The sequence below is a fragment of the Rhinichthys klamathensis genome, unplaced genomic scaffold (genome assembly GCF_029890125.1).
Source record: "Rhinichthys klamathensis goyatoka isolate OS25496 unplaced genomic scaffold, OSU_Roscu_1.1 h1tg000019l_1, whole genome shotgun sequence".
Taxonomy (NCBI): Eukaryota; Metazoa; Chordata; class Actinopteri; order Cypriniformes; family Leuciscidae; genus Rhinichthys; species Rhinichthys klamathensis.
In genome coordinates this window covers 5,424,154-5,436,340 of record NW_026606570.1, presented here as the reverse complement: position 1 = coordinate 5,436,340, position 12,187 = coordinate 5,424,154, and the positions used below count along the sequence as shown (strand labels likewise).

Genomic DNA, 12,187 nt, shown 5'->3' with positions numbered 1-12,187 from the left:
ATCAATGATCCGTGATCCGTTCGGATCAATAACTTCGGTTCGGCACACACGTGATCCGCGGATTGATTTATGAAAAAAAAATTGTAGGTGTGTGTGTGTGTGTGTGTGTGTGCGTGTGCGTGTGTCCTACGCATGTTTAGTCCACACACATCTCCACAGCGTGGTCATGGCGATCGGAGGACGTGAGCTTGAACGCCCCGCGTCATTTAAATCCCCATATATGGGAGCATTTTGGCTTCCCTGTCAAATATAATGATGAAGGAAAGAGGTTAGTGGATAAAACCGTGACGGTGTGTGTAGTAGGGTGGCCATACGTCCGGATTTTGGCCGGACAGTCCGGAGTTGCGCTGAATTGACCTAAAAAAATTAACTTATAAAAATCCCGCATATCGATAGCGGCTCCCTGATGCCCGCAAATTAGTTAAAATCTCCCGGAATCTAGAGCGCGCGTGCGAGACGGTCACGGAACTGCGCGCATAACATACGACGCGAACGGCAGAGAGGGAGAGAGCGAGAGACCTTGCGTGTGTGCGCATGTAAGACAGAGAGCATCCTGATTGGCCTGTTTCGGTAACTCAACCAGTCAACCCCCCTAATATCTCTAAAAAATACGATATTATGCCTTGTGCACTTTAAGTTGATTTTATATATTTTAATTTAATAATTTAAAAGTGTTAATAAGACAAATAAACATAAGTTTTGTCTTTTTGTCTTTTTTGCTGATCCGAAAAATGATCCGATCCGTGACTCTGATCCGAGAAACAATCTGAGCCGTGAGTTTTTTGATCCGTTGCACCCCTACTTGATAGACTCTCTTCCACGGAGGATCCAATATCTTCTCCTCATCTCGGCGAAAACCCGCTCGGGACCAGGATGTAGCAGTTCACTGTCATATTTCTTAATGAGCAGCTTCGTGACATGAGATTTGGGATCAAGGATGATAGGATGTATCGCATCTGGGTCAAGATCTTCTGCTCTGCGTAGTCTTCCTCCCACTCTCACTAGGCCAACAGCTTCATCATACTCTGGAGCAAGCATGAGCAGGCGACTCAGTCTCGAGATGGACTTACCAGCAGCCAGAGTTTCCACCTCTTCAGGGAAGGACTCACGCTGAGCTTGTCTGAGGACATGTAGCTCTACTGTTTGGACGTCAGCTGCTGTCATGGTAGGGCTGCTCTGGTTATAAGCCGCCCCGTGAAGGCTCTCATGCGTAGCCTTGAGAAGACTGTCCCAGTTGTCTATATCAGACATAAGTGTCATGGTCGGAGAGCAGGTGGTGACTCGACAGAACAATGCCTTCCGAAGTTCATCCTCGTCAGCTTCTTGGGCTTCTACTAACTGAAGCACTGGCCAGGAGTCTGGATGTTGTCGGAGAAATGGTGGACCTTGGCTCCACCGGTTCGGCTGGCTGAGCTCAAGCAAGGATTTACCACGAGTAAGGTCATCTGCTGGATTGTCAATGGTGTTAACGTACCGCCAGGTCGAGTTTTCAGTGTGTTCTTGAATTTCTGCAACTCTAGTTCCTACAAAGACCTTGTAGCGACACGAGTCGGAATTGAGCCACGTCAAAATTGTCATCGCGTCAGTCCAGAGAGTAACTTGCTGTAAAGGGAGAGACAGTTCTGTCATAATGACTTTAGCCAGCTGGGCTCCGGCTAAAGCAGCACACAGTTCAAGGCGTGGTATAGATAGTTGTTTGCGAGGGCTCACTCGTGACCGAGCCATCACAAAGGCAATGTGCACTTCACCTTGATTGTCTTGGGTGCGGAGGTAAGCGACGGCCCCGTAGGCTCTTTCAGAGGCATCGCAGAAGATGTGTGCCTCTCGTCTGGGTGACCCAATGCCTGCTTCTGATGGGACATAGCATCTGGGAATTTCCACTTGTGGATGATGGACTAGTTCACTCTCCCATTGTCTCCAGATATCTAGCAGAGCCTCTGGTCTGATCGGTTCATCCCAACCAACTCCTACTCTCCACAGGTCTTGAATCAGGATCTTCGCTCGGGTGGTGAATGGAATCAAGTATCCTAGGGGATCATATTGTGTTGCCATAACCTTGTAGACGTTCCTCAGAGTTGACTGTGAATACTCTACTGGTCTGTGGCGGTACCCAAGACGATCGGTAAGGCAGTTCCAGCGAAGGCCGAAAGCTGGCTCCTCAGGATCCTGTCGAGGTTGAGATAGCCACAACTCAGTGCTTGCTGCTCTCGCTTCCAAGGGAAGATGCTCAACAACTGTGGGGATGTTACTGGCCCACTGCCTGATGTCAAAGCCTCCATCTGAGAACAGTTTACGCATCCGGTTAACAATGTTCTTGTCTTCATCAGCGTTCGTGATACTGGTCAAACAGTTGTCGACGTAGAAGGCGGTCTCCACTAGGTGTAAGATGTCCTCATAACCGCTGCTGTTATCCTTCACATGCCACTGAAGGGCGTATATGGCACAGCAGGGGCTGCATGTCCTCCCGAATGGCAAAACCTGCCACTCATATACCGTTGGTTCCTCTTCCCTCTTCATACCTCTCCAGAGAAAACGGAGAAGGGGCTTATCTTCTGGTAACAGACGAACTTGATGAAACATCGCTTTGATGTCACCACTGATAGCCACACTGTGTTCTCGGAACCGAAGAAGTACACCGAGGAGAGTAGGGTCCAAGGTCTGACCGGGCAACAGTTGACTATTGAGACTTTGACCGTTGTGCTGGTAGGAACAGTTGTAGACAATCCTCGCCTTACCATTGTGGTGAACAACGTGGTGCGGCAGATACCAGGACTCTGTGGAACTGTCTACTGTGTCAGGAGGTAGCGGTTTGACATAACCCAACTGTTCAAGCTTCTGTATTTCTTGACAGTAGGTGTTAGCTAAAGCAGTGTCTTTGGCTAGACGACGTTCTATGCTCCGTAGCTGTGGGAGCAATGTATGCTTTGGAGCCCAGAGCATGACTCTAGCTTTGCGCCTCAGTAGTGGAGTAGCATACCTGGTTACTCCATCCACTTGTACCTTGACTGTGTACTGCTCTAGCAATTCTAGGGCCTGCTGATCTTCTTTGGAGCGAATCACAGTCTTGGCGTTGGCATACGGGTTTATGTCAACTTCCCACAGTCGTTCAACGTGCCGCTGCAGCTCTGAGTTAGGAGACATGGTGAAGTAACAGTGAGAATGCTCACCAGTGAGGTTGAAGTTGGCGGGGCCTTGCAGTGTCCAACCAAGAGCAGTACACACAGCCACAGGGCTCCCAGGTGGACCTGCTCGGATCGGTTGTTTGGGAAGCAGCAGATGTGGAAAGTCAGAGCCTATCAGCAGAAGCGGTTTGACCTTGTCAACGTTCGGCAGAGGAAGACCTTGCAGGTGGGAGTATCTACGCATGAGCGACTTGACAGGATAGCTATGCTCAGACAGGCTCAGCTCACCAGCAGTGAAGGCATGACAGATGTTGTACCTTTGTTTGGGAGAATGAGCTGGCGAGATGTCGAACGAGACAGCTGCTCCTTGTAGATGGATCACCTCATGGCGGAAAGTACGGAAAGGCAAGCTCTCAGGCTCTTTGTCTAAATGGAGATGCCGGACTGCTGAGGGAACGATGTGGGTTCTCTCTGATCCGTCGTCCAGGATAGCAAAACCTTCCAGAGAGTGCTCGGCATTGTACAGGCGCACCTTAACTAGCTTCAACATGACTCTATGCGGACGACTAGGACGGTCAACGTATATAGTCTCGGGAGCAGCACTGACCATTAACACTTTCTTAGCCTCTTGGGAACACACTTCGTGGAGCACGGTCAGGTGTTGCCGTTTGCACACTTGGCAAGGCTTCTTGAGAGTACATGCCTCAGGTTTATGGTTTCTGCCACACCTCCAACAGCCTCTGTCTTTAATCCAGGTGGAAATCTCTGATGGAGTGAGTGTTTTAAATTTGGGGCATAAACTGAGGTAATGCTCACGGGCGTCGCAGTACGGGCAGTAAGGCTTCATACTAGGTTTACCTTTGGGTGACTTTGCCATTCTCACCCTCGAGGGATTGGAGCATGCCAACTAGACCTTGTACTAATAGGGCAAAGTTGTCAAACCCCTCTGGATCTCCAGATCTTACGTGAGGTGAGTTTAAGATAGTACCAAGCTCACTCTGCACAAGCTGACGCGGTTGCCCGTATTTGTCTTGGAGAGCCTGGAGGGCTGAGGTGTACGGCTTTGGATCGTGCATGTAGGCTTGGGCTAACTTGTAGGCGCTTGGCAGTTTCAGATGTTCAAGGAGGACTTGATATTTGAACTGCTCTGTAAGATGAGCATGTGTATTGAGCAGATTATCCAAAGCCATCTTGAGCAGGGCAAAGTCTGACTCTTTACCTGAGGTGAAGTGAGGTAGAGTAGGTCTAGGAAGGCCATAAGAGGTAGCAACTAGGAGCTCCATGAGGTCTGTACCCGGCGCTGCCCTGTAGTTTAAAGGAGCTGTGCCCTGTCGTGCCAAAGGTGGCATATCAGGGTAAGGATAGGACAGCGTGTTAGCAACTGATAGCACTGGTTGTAAAAGTGTAACAGGTGGAGGCACATGTTGGGTCTGGGCTTGGTTATAGACCCTCTGTGGCTGGCGAAATAGGCCCATACTCTGTTCTACTGACAGTGGCAGAGCACGTGAGGTAACAGCACTTACGGCTGGTCTAGGAGCCAACTGCGAAGCTGGATTGATGATTGCAGGAAGAAGAGGAAGCATGGTAATATACGTAGGCTGAGGCTGGGCGAGTATACTAGTATTAGTATAAGCACTCACTTGTGGAGCGGGCTGGACTGATGGAGGACTGGTCGAGTCAGGTGGACTAATGACTACACTGGAGACTGGTGTCAGAACAGGAATAGACGGAGTAGAATGGAGCAGTCCATGTGCACCTGGTGAGTCGAGTAGAAGAGACTGAGCTTGTAGAAAAGGCCCCAAAGTTATGTTAGTGTTGCTATTATTTAGTGTAGTTGACCATATTAGACCATGTTTCACATTTACTTCCGTTTATTCAGTGCTTGTAACGGTAGCCGAAGCGCGCGCTGGTTTGTATACTATCTGACGTCACACAGTTAGTATGCAGTACGATAGAGATAGTCAGTCTGTCAGTCGGTCGGTCGGATTGTAGATGTGAGCTGCACCTTTCTTCAGAGTGTGCGTAAATGAGAAGAGTAAGTACATCTGTGATATTGTATTATTTGTGAAACTAGTCATTTCTGTTATTTGATGTGGATAAGAGTTAGGAGTTTAAGAAGTCGCTATGCGACCGTGGTGCTAATTATATCCACGTTCGTTCATTTCACGCTCGAGCTTCGACTCGTCTGATTTAGTACGTCGAGTTAACGATATGTAATATCGTGTTTAGATGTGTTTATACTTTCATATTTGTTGTTAGGATTGATCAGTACTTTGTGGTTGAGTAAATTAAGAAGTAAGTGGTGTTAAATATTGTTATTTGGATCGCTATTGAGGTTTCTCTATCAAGGCTTTGCTAGCTCGAATGGAATATAGCATTCAGTACGGGGTTTTTTCATAATAAAACCATCCAGCTGTTTAGTTAGTTGAAGCTATAAAGTGTATTATCATAGATGACAGTAAGTGCTATCTATGTTAGTGGGAATTTAACTTATAATAGAAAATCTGAGGATCCTTTATAATAAGTGTTTGAATCTTTACATTATGCTTACAGTTTAAGAGATTAGAGTTTAAGAGATATACTGTATAGTTATATTCTGACTATTGTTTGCTTTGTTTAGTAATGTATATTAGTGCTTAGAGAGGAATGAGTGTATGCATATGATTGATTTATTCATTTGTAATTTGTTTCTCTCTTTATAGAAACCACACTCAGAATTGCACTCACCCTCAAACTCACTCACCCAAGAGAAATTGTTCGAAGCTGTATGAATATGGCACCGGAAAGAGGTTATGATACAGCTAAAACTATGCTTAAACGGCAGTTTGGAGAAGATTATTTTGTTTCTGCTGCATATATGGAGAAGGTGCTTGGATGGCCCATGATCAGGTATGAAGATACCACAACTTTTCAAGATTATGCACTCTTTTTACGTGGGTGTTGCAATGCTATGGCAGATCTACAGTATATGCAAGAACTGGACATGCCAACAAACATGAGAGCAGTAATTCTAAAGCTTCCATTTAAACTCAGAGAAAAATGGAGAACAGCTGCATGTAGGGTTGCCAACTTTCTGAAATGGAAACAAGGAACGGGGGTGGGGGGGGGGGGGGGGGGGGGGGGAATGGTATGTGGTAGTGACATGCCCCCTGAAATTCATACATTTTATATCATATTATAATGCAACTTATTAGGCCTATATATTTATAGAATAGCAAAGTAGGCTTAATCAATATAAAAGATTTAACCACACAGATATATAAAGGCTATCATGATCATTTTGCCAAAAATGAACCATGTATTTGTTTAGATTATAATACGTTTTATTTTTAACTTAAACAAATACAACATATAACATTCGAAACTCATCGGCTTAGACTGCATTTGAAGAGGGTTTAAAATATAACAACTTAAATCTCAATATTTTCAACGTTTTGTTGATAATAATTAGATGATATTTTACTGATTGTGTTTTTGTGCTGGTGCCATGGCTGGTTTAGGCCTGTTGACAGCTGACTCACAAAGATATTCATATTTTTCATATTCTATGCAGTGGTCAGTTCACAGCAGTGACAGAAATTATTTTTTTAATTAAGGGGCAATATTTGCCACCTTAAATTGATTTCCAGGGGCATTTTCACCTATATATGGGCATACTTTCTAAACTTATTTAGAGTTATGCATCACCTTTTATGTCAAATACTAACATACAGTAATTATACTTATTTATAGTATAAAATACTTAATTATACAATAATTATACAGTACCACTGTTACCAGTCAAATTCATTCATTCAATCAAAATCCATCTTTGCAGTGCAGAGGTGAAATACTCCTTAATCTGTTCATAATTCATCATGTGTCGGGTCGCGTCAGAACAATGAGAGTGCCAGTCGGAAAGTCATAATTTCTATTTTTAAAGTCATAATTTCGATTTTTTTAATCTCATAATTTCGATTTGGCATGTCAAAATTTCGACTTTTATCTCATACTTATGACTTTTAAAGTCATAATTTCGATTTAGTAAGTCATAATTTCGACTTAGTATGTCAAAATTTTGACTTTGTATCTCATACTTACGACTTTTAAAGTCATAATTTCGATTTAGTAAGTCATAAGTTCGACTTTTTATGTCATAATTATGACTTAAGAATGCTCGAATTTTTTTCTTATGTGGCGGGAATGGGCTTCCATAAGTTGCTGTCATACGATCATATTAAAATATAATCAGAGCATTTTTTTGTGACTTAGCCTAAGTGCCTGAAGAAATGTTTTGTTATCTAAAATTGTTGTGTACCATAGCCTTTTCGGCACAGTATTTTAACATTTTGTTTTCATTCCTTTTTAGTGCGTGTTGTAGACAGAAGGAAAGTCATCGCACTTTACCTTTTGCTCAGAAAGTTTCGTCGAAGGACGCAACGGAGAATGTGGGTTCATCCGATCAATATGCGCAGAAGACAGTTTGGTGCTTTCCATCATCTTGTTGCGGAACTGCGCCTGGATAGCGACCGTCATCTAAAGTATTTTCGCATGAGTGCTGAGCAAATGGACGAGCTTCTTTCTGTTGTTGGACCTGAGCTCACAAGACAGTCCACGAATTATCGAGCAGCCATAGAACCCAAACAGCGACTTGCAATTACACTGAGGTAATAACAGACACATTGGGTGATTTGTTTGCAATCAAATTATATTATTGTATATTTTTAAACAGCTGTACATATGTAGTTACATATGTTCCCATATGGTAATGTTATAATAAAATACAATACAATTTAAAACATGTGCTTTTAATGTAAATTAATAAATCAATGATGTAGACAAGAATTTATTTTCCTAAATGTCAAAACTGCTATGACAAAATAAAATATTGAAAAACAAAGTAAATGCATTAAAAATGGTGACATAGGCCTACTGGCGAAGATGGGTCTTCCATAGATGAAGCTTGTTGTTGGCCAGACTTTGTTGAAGAAGGTGTTGACTGTGCTAAGTGATGTGTCTGGATTTGCTGAGTGTGGCTTTGATGGTAAGTGGGGGTTGGGTGGTATTGATGAAATCCAGAACTGTGTGGCTGCTGACTCCTTGTGAATGTTTGGGTTGTAGTGTGACTTTGTTGCATGGTTTGTTCTTCTGCTTCTAGTTCTGACAGGTAAGTCAGTATCTGTACCTGTGCCCTTTTCTGGTTCCTGGGAAGTAGTCTTGCAAGTTTGGGTACTAAACTAAGGGCGAAGTAGTACATTTCTTCTCCTGGTTTGGGAATATATGGTGATGGTGTTGTGGTTGGTTGTGTTAAAATGTCCAAAAGCTGTTGCTCTGTTGCAATTGGATCATTTGACCTCCTCCTCTTCTGTCTTGTTGGCTGAGTCTCAGTAATTAGAGCTTGCACTCTGGGATGTGATGTGGGAATGTTTGACCTCGGACTGGCCAGTGGTTGTGTGGAGGTGTCAGATCTTGAAATTGTAGAGAGTGGTTGGGTAGCAGATCTCTGTTGAGGTGGCACTGGAGAACTTGTCCTTGATAGTTCTGCTAATTCTGACTCCACATCATCGTCTGCAACAGTCATGTCCACAGGTCCATCTTCCAACTGCAGAGTGTTTCTAGAGCTACAACAAATAATAATAAAAACACATTTATACATAGCTTAGAAACACTTTGAAAAACTATAAAAATTAAAATTTAGCTTCATTAGTAGTACCTTTTTTTAGTATGTAACAACTTTGATTATTTGATGTATCCAATTAACATAATTCAAAGCAGATTTCACAACATCAATTTAACATACTTACTTTCTAGACTGCATATGGGGAAGCAGAAAGGACATAACCTGTTCATATTTCCATTCTCTGCTGCTTCCACCAGCAGAGCCACTAGGTTTTTTTTTTGCTTCCTGTTCCTTGAAAAGGCATCCCTTAGCACCTTCCATCTCCTTTTACACTCATTTACTGCTGGAAAAGAAAAAATATTTTAATAACTACATACTTTTGTCTGTTTTTTTTCTCAGATTCCTTGGAACTGGGGAAAGCTTCACCAGCCTTGCCCTTCAATATCGTCTTGGGACAAGCACTGTTGCTGGGAGTGTGCATATGACTTGCAGGACAATTGAGAGGAAAATGATGGCAACGCAGTTTCCAAAGCCAGCAGAAGACATGTGGAGAATCATCGCCTCCAAATTTTGGTCTAAATGGAACTTTCCAAACTGCATCGGTGCCATTGATGGCAAACATGTCAACATAGTTGCACCTGCACAATCTGGGAGTTTGTTCTTCAATTACAAGAAGACATTCTCTATTGTTCTGCTTGCACTGGTAGATGCAGACTACAAATTTACATTCGTCCAAGTGGGAGACTTTGGACGAGCCAGTGATGGTGGAGTTTATCAAAACTCATCTCTCGGAAGAGGCATTGAAGCAAAAACGTTGTCTCTGCCAGCAGATAAGCCTTTACCAGGATCTGGTGCTCAGGGTCCCATGCCATATACCATGGTTGCAGATGCAGCATTCCCCTTGAAGACCTATATCATGCGACCATTTCCAGGGAACAACATTCCAAGATGGAGGCGCATTTTCAATTACAGGCTGTCTCGAGCCAGGATGGTAGTTGAGTGTGCCTTTGGTATTCTTTCATCAAGGCTGCGTTCGGAATCGCATACTTCCCTACTATATAGTATGGGAAAAAGAGTAGGCGAGCGAAAAGTATGTACGAATCATAAAAGAGTAGGCGAGAATTACCTGGGTGACGTGCTAATTATCGCGAGATTCGGACTTAAGTGCGTTCGAATATGTCTACTTTCCTACTATATAGTAGGCGAAAACAGTACGTGAAGGAAGCAGTACGTTCGAAACATCAGTATTCATAAAAGAGTAGGCGAGAAGTTCCCGGATGGCTTACTGCTTCCGGCCCGATTTTTGAGTGCTCAACCGATGGATACTGTGGATACTCATCTATCCCAGGAGGCCACGCGAGAGCATACGTCATTATCAAAAATCACGGAGATCAGCGACGCGGGGGTTTTCAAATGTGAGTAAACACGGTTCTTTATGTGTTAAACTACTATAGAGTAAACGTTTTAACTGTTGAAGGTGTAAAGTAGTTAGACAGTATAGTATAGTTGTGATTTTGCTGTAAAAACATGTTTTGTATAGCTAGCTAACAGGGGAGCTCTAAGCACACGTAACGTCTCTAAAGTGGATTTACATAACCATATACACGCTTATTTAAAATGTCTATTTACATCTGAAAGGAAAATATTGTAAGTATTGACATATTGCAGATGAGCACATCACAACATGAAAAAGACATCTGAGTGATGTATGTGTGTGGCATTATTATAGGATAACGTTAATTCACTGTTGTCAACACTGTTGACATTAGACAAATGTGCTGTAAATAAGGTAAATAAACAAATCTATAAAGTAACTAAACATGTTTTTATTCAGACTGGTGTGAGCACTGAGGATGAGGAGCCCAGAGCTAAATCCTGGAAACGGTGCCATGGATGAGACGCTCCATCTCTCCATCTGCCCTTATCGCCTCAGATTGTGAAGCGCAGCAACAAGCTCCGGCACGAAGGCACGGTCACTGGTGAATTCATCAGAGTAAAGCCGCAGAATGGGAACCGCTGTGTTGAGATGGCAGTATGTGGGGTTCAGCGCCTGTAAATACATGCTTGTAGTTTGAATAAAGATTTGATTCATGTGTTGTTGAATTGTATATGCATTTGTTTATTGTGTGATGGTTACTTTTATTTGTTCTTTTACTCATTTATTCATGTTTCTTATTGTTGTCAGTATATAAAATATAATTATTTAATGTATGCATTAATTCATTGCTTGACTGACAATTGAGATGTTCACGTGTATTCATGCATAACTCATATGACAAAACAAATTACATTTTGCTTGTTTTATTAAATTATATCATTTTTAGTATATAAAAAAAGTAATATAATTAAGTATTGGTCAGCATTCCATTTAATATTATTTTGTTTAAGTTTTGGGGTGGGCTAACAATGCAATTCATTTTGAGGTAATATTAAGTTTTAAGGAGCGCTACTTACATTTTTCGAGTATAAAGTCAACAGTTTTCTCCAAAGGAGAGATCTTCGAGCAGCCGCCCGTCTCCTTGTGCAGACATTACAAACGCTGAGGAAAACTGTTCTAGGTTGTGCTGTCGAGTTACTGATGTTATGAAGTGTTAGTGCACCTGTCGCTCATATAATTTAAACTTATTACATAAAGATCATGGAAAGATACCATAGTTGTATCTAACAATGAACAATCATAATGACAAAACAGAAAACAAAGATCATTGGTTTGTGTACATCATAATATTATATTTATACACAGGAAAAAAGAACAAGGCTAAATATCTTTAAATAGTTCTTCATAATACATTAAAAATTGTTTTGTTGTTATAAGTCTGAGGGATGAAACGAGAGGTAAATTCATCAAGAAAAGAGGAAAACTTAAAGGAGAAACTTTTTGGGTATAAAATAAAGAAATTAATATGTTCAAGAGATGACGATTTTGGGGTTTCTTAAAAAAAATCGTTATAAGGATAAAACTGTGGGTCACATATAGGGTTTAAAATATAACAACTTAAATCAACCCTAAATGTATTCACAAAATAAATTGGCAGCTGTTTCTTCAACAATACCACAAAATGAGCAAGTTTCATCAATATCAAGATATTTACAGATAGATGAATTAAACGTGTCGTTCATCTTTTAAGTTGTTGCGCTTGTGATAACGCGTCGTAGGTCACATGATTCATACTCAACGAGATTTGGCTATAACATATAATTTGCATACAGGTTGTCTTTGAAAATGAAAACGAAAACTAAAACTGTGAAATAAAAGAGTAAATAAAATGACAACTAAACTTTACATTTGAACTTGAATTTTCTCACTATTATTGCGTGAGTGTTAATAAAAAGCTTTGTAAAAACTGCATTTGCAGTTTCTTTTGCACATTTGCCTTTTCATTTTAATATTGGCAGTCTTGCCTCGAGAAAATGAAACGTGAAATCACCAATTGGATTTTATTTTTCAATTTGACAGGGATGATGC

At 41.8% G+C, this 12,187-nt stretch overlaps 1 protein-coding gene across 1 annotated transcript; it reads left to right on the top strand.

Moving 5' to 3' along the window:
• The first annotated feature begins 7,471 nt into the window (after nucleotides 1-7,471).
• LOC130072573 (uncharacterized) lies at nucleotides 7,472-10,777 on the top strand. The gene is made up of 4 exons (XM_056237739.1): nucleotides 7,472-7,768; nucleotides 9,121-9,731; nucleotides 10,491-10,510; nucleotides 10,655-10,777. The coding sequence occupies exons 1-4, from the start codon at nucleotides 7,548-7,550 to the stop codon at nucleotides 10,775-10,777; spliced, it is 975 nt and encodes a 324-aa protein (XP_056093714.1). The 5' UTR covers nucleotides 7,472-7,547.
• Nucleotides 10,778-12,187: the final 1,410 nt, after the last annotated feature.